General features: G+C 39.8%; 1 protein-coding gene across 1 annotated transcript in view; it reads right to left on the bottom strand.

Moving 5' to 3' along the window:
* The window catches only part of LOC104268599 (poly(rC)-binding protein 3-like), a 45,300-nt gene extending 25,505 nt beyond the window's left edge, over window positions 1–19,795 (bottom strand). The window contains exons 1-4 of the mRNA XM_009871172.1: window positions 19,659–19,795; window positions 6,534–6,557; window positions 6,401–6,433; window positions 3,819–3,935 (exon numbers count right to left, since the gene is read on the bottom strand). Coding sequence (XP_009869474.1) covers window positions 3,819–3,935; window positions 6,401–6,433; window positions 6,534–6,557; window positions 19,659–19,736 — 252 coding nt within the window. The 5' untranslated portion in view covers window positions 19,737–19,795. The remainder of the gene's footprint in view (window positions 1–3,818; window positions 3,936–6,400; window positions 6,434–6,533; window positions 6,558–19,658) is intronic.
* Window positions 19,796–20,810: the final 1,015 nt, after the last annotated feature.

Genomic DNA, 20,810 nt, shown 5'->3' with positions numbered 1-20,810 from the left:
GGATGGGCTAACTGGGAGCCTGGCAGCGGTGGGAGAACCGGCTCCCAGTGATGAAGCCTTGCAGCATCCTTAGCTCCTGGCATCCCAGAATCACAGTGCCTAAGGCTTCCTGAGGCAAGCAAATCCGGCAACTCAGAAATCTACCAAAGCTCTGCGTTAAAAATATTATCAAGACTCTTTTTTACAGCTTTCTAAATGAAACGTAAAATCTGACAATTTCCATAACAGATACAATGATGCATGTGTGAGAGTAAAATATTGTTGAAATATTATCAAAACTCTTTTTTACAGGTTTCTAAATGAAATGTTAAACCTGACAATTTCCACAACAAATATAATGAGTTTGTGTGGTAGCAGCAGGAGTCAGTATCACCTTGCCTTTCTCTCCTCCTTATTTCCACAGCTGAGAAATTTTTTCATAAATGTTTGCAGATGAACAAGGACTCCACCAAACTTTTTCTTATTTATTTGGAGAAGGTCTGACCATTGAGCTCTGCGTGATGTCTTTCTTCCAGCACTTATATCTACCACATGCTTCCAGTGGATTAGGCATATTTATCCCAAGATCAGAGTTGCCCCACTCACCAGTGAACTTAAAGCTCTGTTTCTTGGGTCTCAGCCTCCTGTCTGGAAATCACTGCTCTCAAATATCCTCTCTTGCAATTCCAGCAGTCTGCCTGGGTTAGTCCCATTTTTTAACATATCTCCTTTTCCTCTGCAGTGAATACTTGAGTTATTTATTTAATTACCTACCTAGCTTGCAAATCCATCACTAGGCTGCTAGAAAATCAACTTTTATTAGGAAGGCTGTCAAAGCAGAGTGATAAAAGGCTGCAGAGCAACTGCACAGAGAACACTCCTCCAGATCCTTCTTTTGTTCTTTGTGATGCATTCTGAGATTTTTGCTAACACCAGAAAGCATTCCAGGGCAACCCTGTCTTCCTAGACCTGCTTATCCACAGCTATTCAGCTGTAGGGTTGAAAGTAAGGGTTCAAGGGCTTCGTGTCAAAATGTTTCATATGGGCATGCATAACAAATACCAAAAAAATCCCTCAAACCATCAGTCTCACACAAGCATCTTTTTTGTCCTGTTTGAAGGTAGCTGCAGTAACTAGAGCTGGGCCAGGCGCTGTCTGATCTTGGATTTTCAATTTTTTAAATGACTGAAGAAATCTCCAATGAGAAGCTATGCATGAAAAATAACATTTGGTAGCTAGCTCGTTTATAACTTCTGAAACAGTACTTTTTTTGCCTCCAAAGTTGTTACAGTTACTTCATTTTATTGAGAGGAATAATTATAGTGAAACTAACTGTTTATATGAGACATTTTTATTTACCACTGTTAAATAAACAAGAAGCCAATTATATGAAAATTAAATACAGATATTTCAGAATATAACCACAGTACCTTATCTGCAGGGAGTGCCAATATCCCTTTGCTAATATTCACATGTTCAGACTACTCTCTACAATCTACAAGGGTAAACACGCATAAAATTCAGTCAGATGCCTTGATTTCAGATTTCTTCACCTCTTGCTACAGCACTTTCAAAGACTTTCAAAGTGGTGCTGAGTGGTAGAGTGGGGATCTGATGCTGTGCAGCGGTCCATGTTTTTATGAGAAATGCAGGGTTATTTCCACAGGGTACTTGCTTTGGTGGGGACTAGCAGGGATGATCTGTTAATGATTCCCACAGCATTTTTTAGGATAAGGCCTTAATCAGAGCATACGTTTTTTTTGTGTAGAGAGCATAGAAACAGCTCTCTCCAGGTCTTTGTGGATTGGAGGGTTTGGTACCATATATGAAGCTGCCTCTTAACCTAGAAGAGATTGGTACAAGACAAGTAGAGATAAAGCTGAGAAGGAGATGCCAACAGCTAGTTTTAAAATTGGGCTGGAGAGAATTACTTGTGTGGTTCTGCAGGATTCAATCTCAAAATAATTATATCAATGAAAAAAATAAATTAGTATTCTCATAAAATATATCATGCCACAAAACCAGGGTACTTCTTCAACATGTGGAACAATCAAAATACCACAGAGGAAGATACTAAATCCCATGAAGGACTGGAGAAATATAAACGGGTTAACTTTTGCAGTATTAAAAAAGAAAAAAAAGGGTAATTTGTCTGGGGAGCTGACAAGATTGTCTGTTAAGACTAAAGAAGCTCTCACTGAAAACACCTGAGCAGGAGTTGGGGATACACGCCAGACACAGCACGATTGCAAGCAAAGCATTGCACTAGTAGGACATGAGGCATTTCCATCAGTGATCGGGATGTGTTAGTGTGGTAGACAGGACGGAAGACTGTTAGTGCCAGTGTGGATCTTCATTTGCAACCTGTCCACAATTAACACATACATTTAATGCAAAGCGTTAACTGGAAAAAGATAGAAAGGGACTACTAAAAGTCATGAGAGGGGTGAGGGTGCATCCTCTGAAAGACTGATCTTGGCTCATTTATTCTGGCAAAAGCAAGACCATAATGGGATAAAAGCTATTTCTAAAAAAATGATATGACTAAAAGGGGAATGCTCTGGGATGGAAAGGGCAGAATTATTTAAACTAAAGGCCATTGCTGGCACAGAAACAAAGCTGTATAAACCGTTCATGAATAAATTCAGGTGAGGAGTGAAAAGCAGGTGCCTAATTATCAGAAAAGTGAAGTTGTGGATCCAATATCAAGAAATAGAAAAAAAAAATTAACTAGTTCTTGATCATGCTGTGAAGTTTCAAGACATACTGCTTATGCTAGAAGACAACCACATCTTATGACCCACAAGCTCTTATCTAGTCCTGCTGCTCTAAATGGGAACAATCACCTTGGGTAAAAGTAAAGGCACACGCTGGCATTTCCCATCAATACCAGCATCTCCCAGCACTATGGGCAGATGTGAAGACTAACCCCACTGGCTTGGAGAATTAAGTGCTCTTATGAACAGATTTATGTTCTTCTAGTTTAATCACTGACGGAGAGACACAGCCCCTCTTTCCTGCTGCAGATGATTCAGGCTTTTTTTTTTTTTTAGGAGAAAGTGGATTGCCTTCTGCAGTGCTCTCTGTCTCTCTAGAGGACATGAGAGATGCCTGGACTAGATGCATCTTTTCAAAAAGTAGAGGGAGTTAAGTCTTCTCTGGAGTGAGCAGGGTTCATGTTCTGTAGTCTGTTGCCTTTTCTGTGAGGTTTCCCATTACAGTGGTGTCTATATCTAATTGTAGTTGAAACTTGAGGAGATCCCAGCACTTCATGTATGTATCTGGACAGAATGTTTATTCTACAGCAAATTGAGCTCTTGCCTCACTTGCTCTTAGTGCCTTTATTTTAATTACTTTTAAAAGCCAAGCTTTAAATATGGTAATTGGTGGTAATCATACAGTTAGTTTTTAAGATAAAAATTTTCTAGTTAAATGAGTTATATATTCATTCTGACATATATAAAATTTATATTAAAACCAAACAGAAGCATATAAAAACAGAGCTAAAAGTTAGGCAATTATTCTTTTCAAATCAAACCCACAATGGGACCAGAAATTTTCCAAGACATTTTTCCTACCATTAGCGCACATTACTAGAAGCAATTGCTTTTCCCTGAAGCCTCCAAAAAGCAAAAGAAATGATCAAACAGCTTGTAAATTGACCCATTATTTTTCTTCAGTGTTACTGCCAAAAGCATTTATAAAAATACAAATACTCTCACTGCTATTAAATAGAACATTAAACAAATCATATTTAACATTAAAGCAAACATGAGAAAACTCAAAAAGTGTTTGTATTTCAACCTAAAGAGAGAAAAAAATATGTTTTATTTGCTTACCTCTTCAAATTTTAGTGCAATCATAGAAAAAGCTTTAAAAATTGCATCTGTTGGGCCTGTTATTGTCACAATTCTTTCTGGACAGGAGCCTTCTGAAATATTGATTCGAGCACCACTCTGTCAAAAGAACAAATATTTTTCAAATTTATACTTCCCAGGGAGGAAACTAAGTAGGATTAGGGATATAGTTTTGAAAGGAAAATCTTTAGGCCTCTAATTCCCTCCCCTACAACTGCAGCTCCAACATCATATAATTTCAGCATTAACTGAAATTCATCTCCAAAATTCATCAAGCTCCAAAAATTCATCTAACTGCGGGAAGCCAGATTCTCTCTGGGTAAATGCTTACACAGCCTTCACCTCAGTATGCAAATAGCACTTCTGTAACGCAAAGTTGCAAACAACTGCATAACCGAGTCTCTTCCCTCCCCTCTTGCAGGGTTAACCTTAAGTAGGACCAGAGGTGCAGAATTTCAGACAAGGTTGTCTCCAGGGAGTATCAACATCTCCCAGGAAAGATGCGTCTCTCCAGCTTGGAGACCCAACGGCGGGGCTTGATCAAACTGTCCGGGGCATTGCTTTGCAGTGTCGAGAAGGTTCCTTATAGATGTGTCTCATGTGCAGTCAGTCAATTGATATGCATTGAGCAACTCTTTAAAAGAGTAGTGGTAGGACAGGCAACAGTAATGAGTAATGGTGTTACCTCCTTAAGACAAGGAGCTTGCTGGGAGGGCTTAGAAAATTATGTCTTGGGGACACACTAGGATGGCTCTTAGGTTTACTTAGTCCCCTTTATGCTACTGTGGCAGCACACAGAAAACCCCCACAACAGATGTACATACAGTTAAGAAGATCTTGGTGTAGATAACAACAAAATCCAGTCAAGGAAAGACCCAAACTACACTTTCCCTCAGGTTTCAGGCCTGGCGATGTGTTAATGTGGCCCTAAAGAAGTCACTAGAGCCCCAACTCATCTACAGGCAGCCACCTTCTCGAGGATCTGGGCCTGTATCAAACATGAGATAACCTGGATGAATTTGGCTCCCTTGCCTTCAGGGTTACCACAGCAGCATACTGCTGCTCAACAGCAGGGTACTCTATTTCCAGCACAACAGGAAATAAAACCACCCAGCACTACTGACAGAAAAGAAATCTTGCCGCCATGGACTCAGCTGGCACGCGTGCTCAGCTTTTGTAGGCCAAAAAGGGCAGCAGGCACTTCGACTGACAGGCCAGCTCATCAAACACACACCAGCAAGGGATCGAGAAGAAAATCTGAGCCCAGGGCTCATTCATGCTGGTGGCAGCATCCAGCTACCACCACCTTCTGTGAACCTGGGCCTGTTGGCCTCCATATTTGTGCAGGAAATTAACTGCAGGATAAAGAAATGAGGTTTTTATACTTTTCTTTAGGCCTGATGTTGTCTCTGGCATTTCCCCATTGATGGAGCAATACAGAGTTGCATTTCATTCCATAAAGATGGCATGCAACTTTCCACATCTGTCACGAAAGTCAAAATAAAGTTGTATTTTACTTTTAAAGAAGTACCAAAGAAGGCAGTAATTAATTTAAAGGAGGACCAGGTTATAATCAAGTAAAGACATAGTCTCCTGTACTGGGTATGAAGATGCATATAATTCCTCTATTTTAAAAATCCAAACAAACAACTAAAGCCTCTTGTGATCACATATACATAACAAAAAGTTTTTCAGGAGTGAAAGCAGAATATTTGGTGTTTACCAACAAAAACTAACCAGGAATCATCACTCTTCTCTAAGATGTTTAACTCAGAAGTCAGAAGCACTCTCCAATGATGGTTTCCCATTTGTACATGCAATTTATATCCAAAGGTATCTGCCCATGACCATAATTAATAATTAAACTAAAATGTGTTTAATCAACTGGCAGGATTACCTAGCACATTGGAAACTTTTTTTGTACTTTTTTTTAAGTCTTAGCAAATGCACTTTTGTGTGAAAACATGGGTGAAAGCTCTTATTGTCAAGAAAGGAGCTCTGAACTCAGTTAGCCTGACCATCAACTCCCTATTGCGTATATTTAAAGGGATCTCAGCAACTTTCTTTGCTACAAAACAACAAAAACTCAGGGCTTTGTCAAGACACGGCAGAGAGATGCTCTGGCTTATGCAATTCTAGCTCCAGATCTACTGAAGCTTGTGTCTACCCTGAAACTGTATGCAACATCAGTCTTATGCTTTGTTTCAGATTTTGTAAACTTTCTCCCTGGAGGCCATACCACGTGCAGGACTAATGTTGGTGTGCTAAAGAAAGATAGAGTGATTTTGATGCAGAGAATCCTGCTGGCTAAGCTGTGCCTCGGAGAAGATAGCAGCAGGCATATTGCTATGGGATTGAAAGGCTCCAGACTGTTGTGACGATAAGGAGGTTACATTAACAAAAAAGTTTAATTTAAGCCAGGACATTTATATGCCGCCACTTGCAAGGAATGGTGATGTTAAATGAAGTGCCCACTTGATGGCAGTGTCGGCCTGCTCATGCCTAATTTCCCCGTTCTCTGAGCTGGAAAGACTAGCAAGTAAAGACATCAAGGCTTGTCTTACCTCTTCCCTCATCTTCTTAACTGTCTCACCTTTCTGTTAAAGAAAAGGAAAAAAAAAGTTAGCCTGGGATGATGAAGACAAATGATATACAATATTTTGACATGAAAATAAAGAGAGAAAGTAATTTCCTGACCTTTCCAATAATGCTTCCAACCTCCTGAAAGAGAAAAAAAAGGACATGGTGAATGATACAATTCATTATAGAAGAGCATTTGCTCTGCTCCTAAGATTTTGCACTATCACTTATTTCAAACCTGCAATGTAGCTCTCATCCATTGTTGCTGTATACAAACATGCCACGTGAGATACAAACAGAAGGACTAAAAATGCAGCTTTGCATCTTACTGACTGACTGAGAAAATATCTTTAACAGAAAATGAACTCACAGTTACAGACCAATCCTGCTACTACAAGCACAGATAAATGCCTATCAGGAAATTAAAACTTCAAAAATAATAGAACTGCACAACCTGTTAGGGAAAAAGGGATATAACATAAGCATCAAAATAATTGCTGATGTCTCTGAGGGCAGGTATTTACCCTCTTTACACCATGTAACAGAACAGAATTTCCATGCTACCAAGTGTTATTGCATAAACACCTGGTGGCCTGTCTTAATCTCCCTATTAAGCACTTACAGAACAATAACTGCTAATCATGTTTCAGGGATTTAGGAATTGCTACTGAGCTCCCACAATCTTCCATGAAGGGACAGAAAATCCGGAGCAATGCAACTCTGAATATAGAATAGTGAAACAATTCGGCAGTTCTGGCAATGTGCCAAGGGTTAAAAGCTCAGCGAATAAAATGAACAGGTAGCAAAAATGAAGCTAATAACTCTAAAATGAATAGTTCAGACATGTTACACAAATCATATAGATGTGACATCAGACTGGAAATCACTTGCTTTAGAGGAGACCAGCTACGGGAAAAATACCTACTCTCCTATATTCAGATTGTGAAATTTACTTCAGTGGTTAAAGACTGCCCTCACACGGCCAGTCTTTCCCAGACATAACGATACACAGTTCCACCCTCTGCCCAGTCTATGTACTTCAGTTTGATCCATCTTGAAACACCATCCAAGCAATAAGATTTAAGAAATCATCGTCCATTGCTCTATCCAATGACGGACTCATGATAAAGTGGCTCTAACTTCACTCTGTAGTAGAGAACTACCCACAGTGACCTTGAGAGAGCTACTCCTCACTAGAAGGTTATTTATAAGCTCATAATACGAAGCTGCTTGTGTTGGCCACTTCTCACATCCTGCTCAAAAGTTGTAAAGACTTTTCACGAGAAGACCTATCTCAATGAAGAACTTTGGCACATGGAACGAATGAAGCAGACTCACTGCAGTTCTGTGTCTCGTGACCAAATTATCCTGTATCTCTTAATACGTGGGTTTAGGTCACACCTCTTCCCACGGCTGAGGAGGCTGTGCCAGCACACTGTGTAGGCTTTCTAACGAGGTGCAGCTTTGTTGTTAGCAGTCACACAAATTTGGGACACCTATTCACAGAATTTTTGAGAACTTAGTATTTGTTTTATATTATCACAGTAACTCTGCCAACCTGCCTGTAACTGTCGAATGAGATTAAACAATACAGGGAGTAAAACTCTCACTGACGATAAGCCTTGGGAACTCCTCACATCTAGTAGTTCCTATCTGCCCACTCAGCATATTCAGCAGTTTTACCTTGAAAACTTTTCCCATTCTCAGCTTTCAGAAATAATTTCTCTTGCAAAACCGAATCCTAGCATGTAGAAGGACCTTTTGCTATGGGTGTGGGTATTGTGTTTCAGCTTCTATGGGCAAACAACTGTATTTCAGTCCGTGGTATAATTTCAGGGTTTGTATATCTGAAGTTTCATTAGAAGCTTCAGGCCTAGTCTTGAACCTGCAAGGCTCTGTCAGTGTTGCCGTAAGGGTGGCAGAATAATTTTTACTGTCTTAAGAGTGGTAAATCAGTCTTTCAAAGAATACTGCTTCAAGGATGGGAAGATGCAACCAAGAAATTTTCCAGCTGGTCAGTAAAAAAGATAATAAGACAGTGTACACCTGGAGATAGCAAGTAGGCTGTTGTTTAGAAAGTTTTAATGAGCTGTTCGTCCTTGGAGGAGTGTAGAACCAGATTTAAGCGGGGCTTTTCTAGCTGAAACCTCGTTCTGGAGATTAGAGGGTACCAAAACAACAAAAATTGTTTATGAAAGGCTGAAAGTGAGCCAAAATGAAATGTTGGAGTGGGAGATGGTGACCACCACCTCAATTCAGAGTGCTGAAAACTCACCCCCCCACACACCTGCAAGGAGCATGCCTGCTAATTTACATGAGAGGCAAAGCTAATTTTAATATACTGATCCAATGATGAATGTAACCATTATCACTAACCAGTAACTGTAGAATTATTGGCAAGTTAGGCATGTTTATGCTAATAAGTTACAAAATAAATATAAGTTACAAAATAAATATGCTGCAGTTTGTCAATGCACTGCGCTAGTTTCATCTAGCATCCAAACTTGGCCAACTTTGCTAATAAACCAATGGCGGCTTTCTAGACTATCATTTGGTTTAAAGAGTTCTTTCTCTGAAGTTGCTGTGTTCCGGAACATCAGTACACATGTAGAATGAAATCTGACTCGATCCATTTGATCATGCTGGGTTTTAATGACAGATGCTATTCTTGCAGAAATGTATGGATGGGTCATTGCTAATAAGTACAAAGGTAACTTCCTTGGAAATAGGAAAAGATACTTTTGCTTTGGCAACAGAAAAACAATATACTGTTTGTAGCCCTCATAAAAAAAAGATGATCCCTTTCAAACAAGGAAATTGGGAATAGTTAAACAAGCAAGGTAGAACATAAAATATCAAGATTCTCAAGCTGCTTGTTCCACTGAAGCCTGTGGGATTTTTGCTATTGATTTCAGTGGGGACAGAAATTGCACCTTGTTATTACCAAAGAGTACAAGCTACCAACATGATGCAGTGTGAATCCCACTGAGAATGAAAATATTTCCATGAGACTGGTGAACAGTTCCTTGGAATATGCTAGCAGATGTAAACATTAACTTCACATGGATATTCCTAATCCTTACAGAATTTTTGATCCATACAAATAGTTAGAAAATAAAACAAAATCTAGAATGGTTCTAATCAGACCATTTTAGACTTTTTTGGGGCCTTAGCTGTTTCCAGGAAAGCTCCCATAAGTACTAGTGAAAACAGATCATGTCATAAATTATGAGGAGATACCTACTCAGCCACAGATTAAATCAGAAGACTGTTTACATCTCATTCTCTAAATCACCAATGTTACTTTGTCAAAGCTTTAATGTTTCTTTAAACAGTCCAACATTTGTTTCACATAGATTTCCCTATCACCCTAAATTATGTTTAGTGCTTGATGAGATACCTAACATAATTTTTATGACACTCAAGTTTTATCAATATTTCTAGCCAAGGTTACTTTGAGGGCTTTATCTTCTTCAGAAAATGTTTCTAAATCTGTCAGACTCCAAACTGTGCTGTAGTTAACTGTCTGTCACCTGCATCAATTCATTAAAAGTCAGGAGTCACACAGGCACACAGCCTCCTCTGCAGTCCAGGGACAGAGATAATGAAGGATGTTTTGTTCCTAAATGAGGAGGGAAGACGTGTGCTCCTACAGGTTTCATCTTTTTTTCATCACAGTAGAAGCAGCCTAGACTGACACTAACACACCCAAAGTCTGGTGAGAGGACTCCTGCAGTTACCACTCCTGAAGTTCAGCTTCACTGCAGGTCGGACAGGAGTTTGATTTAGCTGTCATAGGAAGTAATCACCTGCTAGAATATACTAATAACTCTCAAACTATTTTCTGTTTTCCAGTGCTCAGGAATATAAGCTAAAGCTAAGCATTTATGACCAATTTCAGGTTGATTTATTGACTAACCATCTACCAGCAGTGGGAAAATAAGTTACATGACAACAATTACTGGGTTTCATATATTCACATTTCAACAGTCAAAAAACCTGAACAAGAAGTTATAAACGGGTAGAATAAAGCTCAGAGGGAGAAAGCCAGGTGCAAAGCAACCCAGCACATGGATGCCCGAGCTAAAAATACCGTTCAAGCTCTTTGGTCTCGACATATAAAGACCCACCTGCCAGATGGAGATATGCCACAGCAACCGTGCTGGATGGACAGGATGCCTCTGAAAAGTGTGCATGTGCCTACATCCACTGATACACATGCATACGCACCCACAAACATTAACATACTTGTGTGCAAAGTCACTAAATAGAGAGATATCAACTTTCTTAGAGGAAATTACAGCAATTTGGGGTGTCTATCCTGAGATTCGTCAAAGAGGACCAACTTGCAGATTGTGCTGAGTATCCAGCCCAGGTAATGCCTTCCAAAGGGTACACATATCTCCAGGTGACAGCATATCAAGGCAGGACAGTCTCACACTTGGGCTCCAACAGTGTCACTTTGGAAAACCCCAGGAAAATCTGAAACATACATGCTGATTTCAGATAGCCTGAAAATATTTCTCATGCCTGGGAGTGGTGGAGTTGACTTATGACTATGATTTTCTTTAGTAGGCCATTTCTAATCAAATAGATAAAACAGTAAGAGATGAACCTCACCAATAAGCACTGGCAGGCTGCTCGGTATCAATAAAGTATATTGCTCGCCAAGCACCCAATCCATTGCAGATAACTTGAGGAAAAGCAATGGTAAAAGTAGGGAATGCTTTCTTTCATGCTGAAATTCAGCATAGAATATTACTTGCACATCTTATTCACATAAATGAGATGAGTTTTGCTCTTAACTTGGTGGGCCTCTCAAAGAGCAGAAAGCTATTTCTGCAGTCGTCTGTGGTGAGGGTGAGGCAGCACCAGAACAAAAGGTGGCAGCAGAGAAGTCTGTGAGCCAAGGCTTTTGCAGGGCTCTTGATGGTGCAAGTGGCTAAAAAAAAGATGTAAGACAGGCTGTAGGAGAAAACTATTTCTCAAAAAAATTATCTGGTGTGCCTTTTGAATAGCAAGAGAAAGAAATTAGTCATGTTAAGAAAACAAGAGGCTTAACAAATGGTAACGAACCTTGGTTGAAAGATTAACCTTCGATCTGCAAACATAATATGTGAAATACCATCATTTTTGTAAGCATGAGGCTACTTTAGTAATTACTGTGTCCCAGGAAACCAAATCAAAACAGGTATCTATTCCAGGACCATAGAAATGCATACACCTTGCTCTATTACCATGGGGCATGCAGCTTCTGTTATCAGCACTACAGGACAAATGGATCACTAACCTCACAGGAGCCCTGATATAAAGCCACATCTAGATGGAAAACATGTTTAAGAAATAATATAAGAGTATATACTTTCACCTCAAACCATTTGACAAAGCTCAGGCCACATCCTAAAGTCTGCAGTTCACTCAGGCCGTGCTTTGATCACATAGACTCACCTGCTTTCTATGAGTAAGGATAAGGTGGACTCTACAAACAAAAAAAGCCTGCTGGAAAAGTATCAAAAAGAAAGAAATAACAGCCTGCCGTGGTGGGGAAGCACATCCATCACAAGAAAAGGAGGGGCCCTGGCAAAAGCAAACATCATCTGCACTGATAAAGTTTTCTAGACCAGCACCAGTTGCCTTTCTCCCATCCATAAAGAGGCATAACATAACCCAATTCTCTCTTCTTTGCCTTGTTCTGAGGATAAAGTTGCCAATACTTCTGTAAACTCATGAATACGCTTGCATGGAAGACCCCAGGAACATGTTGCCTGAAGATGTCCTCAATGATGCGTTTGCATGGAGCACGCAGAAAGATCATCAGCGTGTTTCAAAGACTAGCAGAAAAGTCAGTTTTGGGAAACATGATGTAACGTGCTACTGCAGGGAACAAACAGCTGCCTCGGATAAACTGAGAGTCTGATTTGTGTTTAGGGATTATGTGGGATTAGCCTCACTGACACAGGAGACCTCATGTTCCTAGGTGATGCTTCAGTAGTCACTGTCTGATGCTAACAGCCCTAATTTAGTCAGGCACTGCAGTCCAAGCCCTCACTGAGACCTCATGCTCACAAATTTGGTAGTGTATGAGAAAACCTTACAATTAATGGTCTTTCTGATGGACATGCCAGTGTTATGAATCTTCCACAGGTCCATCTATCATTTTGGGGGCAGCTGTGCCAATGGGCATTTCTCATTTGCTTTTGGAAACAAATGGGCATTTCTCATTTGCTTTTGGAAACAAATGGGCAACAAATTTACATTCAGTTTTACACCAGATCTCCCAGACATTACCCCAAAAACACAAACCCAAACCCAGTTCTGCCCCTTTGCTTGTCCCTCCACCTGTGATGCTGAAGCAGCAGCAGTGAGTAGGGCGTATGCTCTCTTCAATCTCAGTTCATCACTGTTGTAGACCAATGAGGAGGAGAAGTGGGAAAACTGAGCTATGGAGATTGTTTTGGGGGGACATACAGTGCCCAGGGGCTGGAAGGAAAGACCTCCTTTCCATTGTTTTTTTAGGCTAGTGAGTACCTCTTAGCTCCTACCACAAACACACGAAGGGGAAATGTACCTTGTGTATTTGCATGCAGAGTTTTATTCCATGACTAAAGCTCTTAGGTACCACAGTAATACAAATAAACAAAACAAGAACTACAATAGCAATAGGCAGGACAGTCAATCCTCATAATACCCTGACAGTGTTCGCGGAAACTAGAAAGAACAGAACAAACATTGGCTTGGTGGGCATTTTATGGCTTGGATTAAACTACTGACAACGTGATTCTTAAGGCCATTTTGTTGTATTCTGTATTTTAATAAGCAAAAAATAAAAGAAAAAATGGAGAAGGAGAAGGGCATTACCTGCAGATGGTGAAATTTTATTTCTGTGTTTGCTTTACAATCTTTCGGGGGCAATTGAGCAGGCGCAAAAAAAGTGGCCACTAAAAGAAATCCTGACGCTAAACATATATTATCAATATTGATGAAAGTGGCAATTTTCTCCATGATTTTATTCTGTCTATATTTGAGTTCCTAATAGTGAGGAATAACTTTAACGAGTCTAAATATTCCTTCTTCTTCTTGCAAAAAATTCTATATATACCATCATAAACTAATGACCAACATGTCTGAAAGTCACCACTGAAGTTGCTCTATGCAGTCCTTCCAGAGCCACAAGGCACTTACTGATTCTGCTGAAACCACTGGGAGATAAAGTTCCTCAGAGCACTTAAAATGAAGCTCTAAGTACTGGAATTTTAGCACCTTAAAATAAAAACACTCATAGGGTTTTATCCAAATTCGAACTGTCGACTGCAGGTACATTTTTCTGACTCACCACTGCTGAAACTATGAGAAATATATAATTGAGCAAATGGTATCAGGGAAGCAAAAATTTCACTCAGTTATCATATCTTTCCTCCATCAATGAAGATTATAGATTCTACATACTACATTTGCTGCTCTTCCTCAGACATGCTTAAAATCTGCTTAGGAGACTTCCAGAACCTCATAAAAATCTCAATACCAGGAATTTCTCTTGGGACCCCCTTATTAGGATTTATTTTCAAAAATATATTTTATCCCATTATTTTCAGCCACAAGCACTCGTATAATTCAAAATAACAACACAACATTATACTCATATTTGTTCTCTCCAGGTATTTATGAGAATGTCTGAAGAAAGCTAGACACAGTCTCCTCAGCCTCCTAAAACTTTGTTATTTTTCTGTGAATTCCCCCTCTGCTCAGTCTTCAACTTCACTTGCACATGTGGCACCTGCTGCTGAGCACAGAACCACAGGTGTGATTTTGCCAGAAGAACAGTAAGGTAATTACTTTGTGTTTGCTCCATGATGCACCAACACTATCTATCCAAAACTGCATATGCTTTTGCTGCAATAACTTTCTTCTCCAACTCAGCATATCCCAAACGTGCCACTCCCTAGATGCTGCCACATCTGATGCCTTTCAGCCTTTTATGTTTTCCAGATTTCCTTCTCTCACTGAAGATCTATCTTCCAAATTACCTTCTCCAGCTAATTGCCTCAACTCTACAATTTACACCTCTCAGTATTTGGCAAGCGTCACACTTCCCTGCCAGTTTTCCCTTTTCTCCTTCATCCTACCTGTAAATTATTCACTTGTTCTTCCTAACCATCTGACTTCAGCAATCCATTTTGTTTTCTCCCTTCTCTAAAGACTCCTCAGACTCTATATTAATATATTCTGCTCTGGTTTCTTGCAGACTTCACTGCACTCAATATAATTTCATCGACACCCTCTGGAAGGGACTCATTTTTTATTCTGCAGGCTTGCACTGGAGGGAGTAAGTAGAGACTCCTGTGCCACCACCACGAGATGGAGACCAAAGTGGATTCATTACCTTTCTGCCCTTTCTGTGCTTGGCATGTTTGAATATTTCCTCCTGTCCCACCTCACGGGCCTGACTTTTAAATCTTCATTAAGCTGCTTTCCCGAAATTTCACATCTTTCTACTGGCACAGTCCCGTTCCCATTCACACCTAAAACTAATCTTTAATGGTGAGTCTCTAGGGTCTTAATCAGCCTGTTTACACTGGCTGTGTACAAATCCAAACCAGTCCAGAATTATATAATCATTATCTAGTATAGTCAAAGTAGGTATTTTTTCAAGAGTTATTTCCTTCTGGGCAGGAACTGACCAAAACTAGAACAAAAGTACTGCAGATGTCAAGTACTGACACATGTTGGCCGACACCTGGGGACAAGGCTATGATTTTCCACGATCTTCCAACCTCATTACCTGTGGCAGTAAAGAAGAAAAAAACCCAGCCGCACGTCATGGGAATGATGTGTAACATGCAGATGACATGTAACATGCAGATAGCCAAAAGAAGTTTGATTTTGACAAAAATTTAAAAAGAAAGAAAAAGTGAATGGCATATTCCTTTTGGAGCCTGAACTCTGCTTCTCTTTTACAGAGTGCTCTGATAGCTGGGGACTGTTGGCCCACGAACGCACACACACTCAATTTGTGTATCTTAAGCCATTCAAAAATGTTGATCTGATCTGGGTTACTGCTACCACTTTTGCCTTCGCTGGAAGCAGAAATCTTGCAGTCCCTGCAATATTCTAATCCTGCCCAGAAATGATACTTTTAAAGTAGACAAAGGTAATAAAAATATCTGTACCCATTCATGTTTCTGCCTTACACAGTAATTTTACTTATTTAACTTCAAGAAACAGAAGGAATTAGATGGAAAACACAGAAGTAGGGCAATGTAAACAGCCCCAGCCCAAATTCCACATCTTTCTCTACTGAAATGCATAAAACAGCTTTATTCCTTAATGTGGTGCATCTTTCTCATTAATAAAAGACGAAAATACATCTCTGCATTATTTAATGCACTCTATATATCCACCTCCTGCACATGATTCAAAAGGCTCCTCTGTCCCTGTCCACTCCAGAGCAGATTTCAAGTAATTCAGTCAAAGAGGTCTCAAGCAGCAGAGGCTGCAGCGCCGTGGCAGCTTTACGATTGTATTCATTTTTGTGTCTATTTTGTATCCAGTGATGGATAGTGCAGCATAGCTGGGCAACTTGCTCCCCTCTTCATAAATTTGCAGAGTAAGTTTTTCCTAATTTTGCTTTTTCGATTCCCTGCAAACAAAGAGTTTCTTCTCTGTGAATGTGAAGAGCATCTGAACACAGCCCCTGTAGCGTAGTCACTGACACCTGCCTTCTAATTCATCACAACCATATCTGAGAAAGGTTTTGTATTGCTCCTAGTTTCTCTTCAGGGTTGTCACACTATCCTAAGTGTCCAAAGAAGGGCAATGAAGCTGGTGAGGGGATACAAGAACAAGTCTTACGAGGAACAGCTGAGGGAGCTGGGGTTGTTTAGCCTGGAGAAAAGGAGGCTGAGGGGAGACATTGCTCTCCACAGCTACTTGAAAGGAGGTTGCAGTGAGTGGGGGTCAGTCTCTTCTCCCAGGTGACAAGTGATAAGACAAGAGGAAATGGCTTCAAGTTGTGTCAGGCGAAGTTTAGATTGGGTATTAGGAAAAACTGCTTCACTGAAGGAGTTCTCAAGCACTGGAACAGACTGCCCAGGGAAGTGGCTGAGTCACCACCCCCGGAGATATTTAGAAGATGTGTAGACACGGCATTTAGGGACATGGCTTACCAGCGCCAGTCCTAGATTAACGGGTGGATTCAGTGATCTTAAAAGTCTTTTTCAAAGTAAACATTTCTATGATAAATTTTTACTGATGTAATACAGCTCAAGATTAAAATTAGGCCTTTCATCTTTGGCCATCACACATTCTCTAAAGTTCTAGTTCAGGAGGACACGGTTCATATAGGCCCTGGAAACACTTACCCCGAGGTTAACCTTTTATACCTCGCAGCAGTTAGTGTTTTGCTGGCCCTGTACAAGCCTTTTTGCTGCTTCCACAGATAAAATAATTGCTGCCCATCCCGGCCTCTTTGGCAGGAGGCTGCACAAGGGCCTGCAGGAGCTATATCTGCTTCTGTCCCCAGAGCACGAGGAAGGAAAGGTGCTGATGAGAGGTGTTCTACCTGTTGGGGGGCACTGGTCCTGGGTTCTCCTGGAGCTCACAACTGTTCCCATCTGTTTTCCTTTCACCGGGGACTAATGTTGTCTTTGATTTTTGCTACTTTTTTTGTTTGTTGTTGTTAAAGATGTCTTTTTATTCCCTACCCTCTTGCAGAAGTCTGTCCATTCACACAAATATTGATTTTTTTGTCTACAGACACAGAATTTAGCTTAATTGCCTAATTAAGATGTCCATCCTTGACTTAAAGTCCCTACACAAATCACATGAAAAGTACACAGTGAAAATTTCCTAAGTTGGCAGGATTTACAGCGAAGATAACTAAGTACAGTAGCACAAGTTACAGGCTTTCAATCAAAATGAATGCAAATACACAATACAAAAGCACATACACCCCCTCTATGCAAAGGTATGCTGGTACGAATGTTAAAAGAGACAGAGTTAAGGTTAGTGGGGACAAGCACTCATATTTCTGTGAAACATACTAATAAATAAGTAACTTTAAAATGATCTTCCTTTAAAATTATCTAACTTGCTACTGTTATTTTTAAAAAGAACCTTTTAATTCTCTTCTCTTTCAAGTTATGACCAGTTATTTACAGCCCAAACTCTGCTTCAGTTACCTGTTTTGTCTTGAAATACGAATTAGAGATCACCAATTTCTGCCTATGCCATTACGACAATAAATCTTAGTGAAGAGCCTAGAAACATGTTTCTTCTTTTTCAGAGCTTCCAGAGCGACCTTCTCACACTGAGTTCATATTGACTCAGACACCCTTTACTCCACTATATTATAATTTCTAAATCACAGAAGTGATAATAAAGAAACCATAAGGGTCTGACTTTTATCACCAAAAATAAATTCTGATTTAATACACCCTTTGCAATACTTAGGCACAATAGGATACATGACCAGAGCATGGTATAGTTAACAGAATATCCATCATGCCTTGTTAGCTGAGGATGCATGGTATAAACCCACTTAAAATTCAAACTTTATGGCTTTTATGGGTTTAATTTAGACTTTTAGGGCTACAGATGCATTGAAGCTGGGACACATAACATACGTTATTGCTAAAAGTGGGCGCACACACAATCTTGTTTAACAGAGAAAATTAGGACTTCCAATTCAATTTCTGATTTCAAAAAAAAAAAATAGAATGTTTCAAAAAACCCTCGAGCCCACAGTTTAACTAAAATGCCCTGAAAATGACAGACATCTGATTTTTGCTTTGAAGGCATGATTCTGAAAGAAGCAGAGCTGTCTGACAACAATTAAAAAAACCCAACAAACACAACTAAGCACATGGGAATTTGACTGGAACCAGTAGGGCTACTTGTATGCACCAGGATAAGGATATGTTCAAATGCTTTTCTGGTTTGGGACCAGAACCCAGTAGAATCAACTGCTAAGACCTAATTTTGAGTGCAGACATATCTGCAGATTTTAGGTGGGTTTGGTAAGAGAGAATGTTATTAAATTCATTTGACAGATCCCTATTTAAGATGCAGATTTTACACACCAGATGCCTGCCTGAAGCTGAATATTTCAGGGGAAAAAGAATCAAACAAAATGGTTAGATCATTTCTGAGAACATACATAATTTGATCTGACATAACCTAATTTCTGAAGTTGCAAACTTAAACTGTAGCCCCTCATACATCTTAGCAGCTTCCCAAGTAAAATACAGAGGGAGATACCCCAGTCTCCTATTTGTGCTATGGGTACATCATAAGTGTGTTCATGCCATAGGTTGAAGGTATGCTGTTTTAAAATGCAAATATACTTTTAGCTACTCAATTAAATCCAAGGAATGAAAATACTTTTTAGAGTTATATATACAAATTTGGTTTCCAGAATGATACATATGTATATATGTATATGAAAAATATATTCACTGTTTCTTGTTAAGAAAGAGCTAAAACGACCTCCTTTATATAACATTCATTCATTCAGCCTAAAAACGCCTAGTGTTGCCTGATGCAAATAGTACAAACAAACCTATGCAATGTGGTTTTTAATTAAAAGCCTGTTTTATGATCTGGCAATATGAAATAATTGGCTATCAGACTGTTAAGTCTGACAATACTGAATTGGCACTTTGTCTATGGCACAGATTTCACACTTATCTGCTCGCTTAAGTGCTGCGCTGGACAGAAACAAAATGACAGTCCACCTTCCAAAACAAACCCACAGGGAACCTGAACGAATACTTGGTATATCAGGGGGCTAGCACTAATAAGATGCTGCATTGGAATAATGAAGAACTATCCCATTTGCATTCAACAGAACCAGACAGCAATTCTATGGCAATTATTTCACACAAGTCAATGTTCTGGTATCTTAAAAAAAAACCCTGCAAAATCCAGCAAACAATGAGAAGGGCGAGCTGTATGCAGGTCAGCCTTACTCAAACACTTGCCTAATTTGGCTGACTATCAATGAAAGAACTCTTTCTTTTTTTTTCTGCCAGATCTGCTCAAAATGGGGTCATTACAGGCAGAGTTTGTTCCAATGAACTCGAGCTGGAGTGCAAACTTAAGTACAATGCCTTGAAAGGCATGTTACTGGTGCTTTTAAATCAAGTCGGAGGAGCAGGCCCTCTATCAGCATCACGGTTAGGTTCTGATGGTAAATGCACACACACGCTCAACACACAGCTGCTGTGGCAACAGCAAATGCTTCACCTTGCCATGCATGAGAAGGCGTATGGTAAGCGTGACATTGAGACCTCCTTCAGATACTTTTGCGTCCTTCGTGTTCATCCTGGCTTGGTATCTTCAATACTTGAAAGCAGCTTCGTTTTTTTTTCTTTTTTTTTTCTTCTATTCACTTAATCAACCTACAAAGACAGAGAGGGAAAAAAAAAAACGTACCACTGAGTGGCTGAAGGTACTCTGAACTGAGAATATCATGTTGTACAAACCAATTAACATTCCTCCCTTTGATTTTCTGGACTACAGTTTAGTGCTGAAAAGACTCCTTTGATTATCATCTCTCCCCAATCAACTCTTTAGTCCTTCAACAATTACAAGATAAACTCCCTTTCAAAATCTTAAAAAATCTCTTAATTTCCTGCATTTTGAAGCTGAAAGTACAGACCACAACAATGACATACAATGGTTTCTTCTGAGCAGCACTTTCTCCCTGTTAACCTTTGTAGTGTGTCTATACAATATATATGTGCATTTCACATGTGCCTGGTGCTGTTTTCATTTCTCTTCCTGTTACTACCTCTTTCTCTTTTTGTTCTTTCAGAAGAGAGATTTTTGTTTTCTCTCCAGCTAGAGAGAAATTAATTCTGAGCCTAAACACTGATCCCTGCCAGCAACAGCGGATGACACATTATCAAAGACATCTGAGAAACTAAGAGACACTTGCTGTTGTAAATCTGGGCACTGTCTGATTTTGTTTTTGTCTACCAGGCCCAGAGGTAGCTCAGTCCCTCAAAGGCCAAAGCTGAGCTCCAGCCCGGAGTAGAAGGAGATTCTTCTTAATTCCTAATGACAAATTGCAGATTTTCAGTCATTTACAAAGCCATAAATATCCTAAAAGCTGCAAGGGCTGGCTTTGAAGGGATAAACATGATGCATAATGAGTTTATTAAGCAAAGGACATTTATCAGTACAAACAAAAATGGGGGCAGGAAAGAATATTTCCAATGGCAGGCAAATTCTACAGTAGAAAAGGCTTAGAGTTTCCTTAGCCAGTTTGGTCCTTTTCAGGCCTATCATACACAGTGTAAAACTCTCAAACAGATACCATGCCTCCCAGTAACCATCCCTTATTCATGACAACCGTATTAGCCTTGCATCTTGGCACTTCCTAAAAATTTGGCT

Source organism: Apaloderma vittatum, unplaced genomic scaffold (assembly GCF_000703405.1).
Source record: "Apaloderma vittatum isolate BGI_N311 unplaced genomic scaffold, ASM70340v1 scaffold1410, whole genome shotgun sequence".
Taxonomy (NCBI): domain Eukaryota; kingdom Metazoa; phylum Chordata; class Aves; order Trogoniformes; family Trogonidae; genus Apaloderma; species Apaloderma vittatum.
The sequence above is the reverse complement of the archived record's forward strand: the minus strand, read 5'-3'. Positions and strand labels throughout refer to the sequence as shown.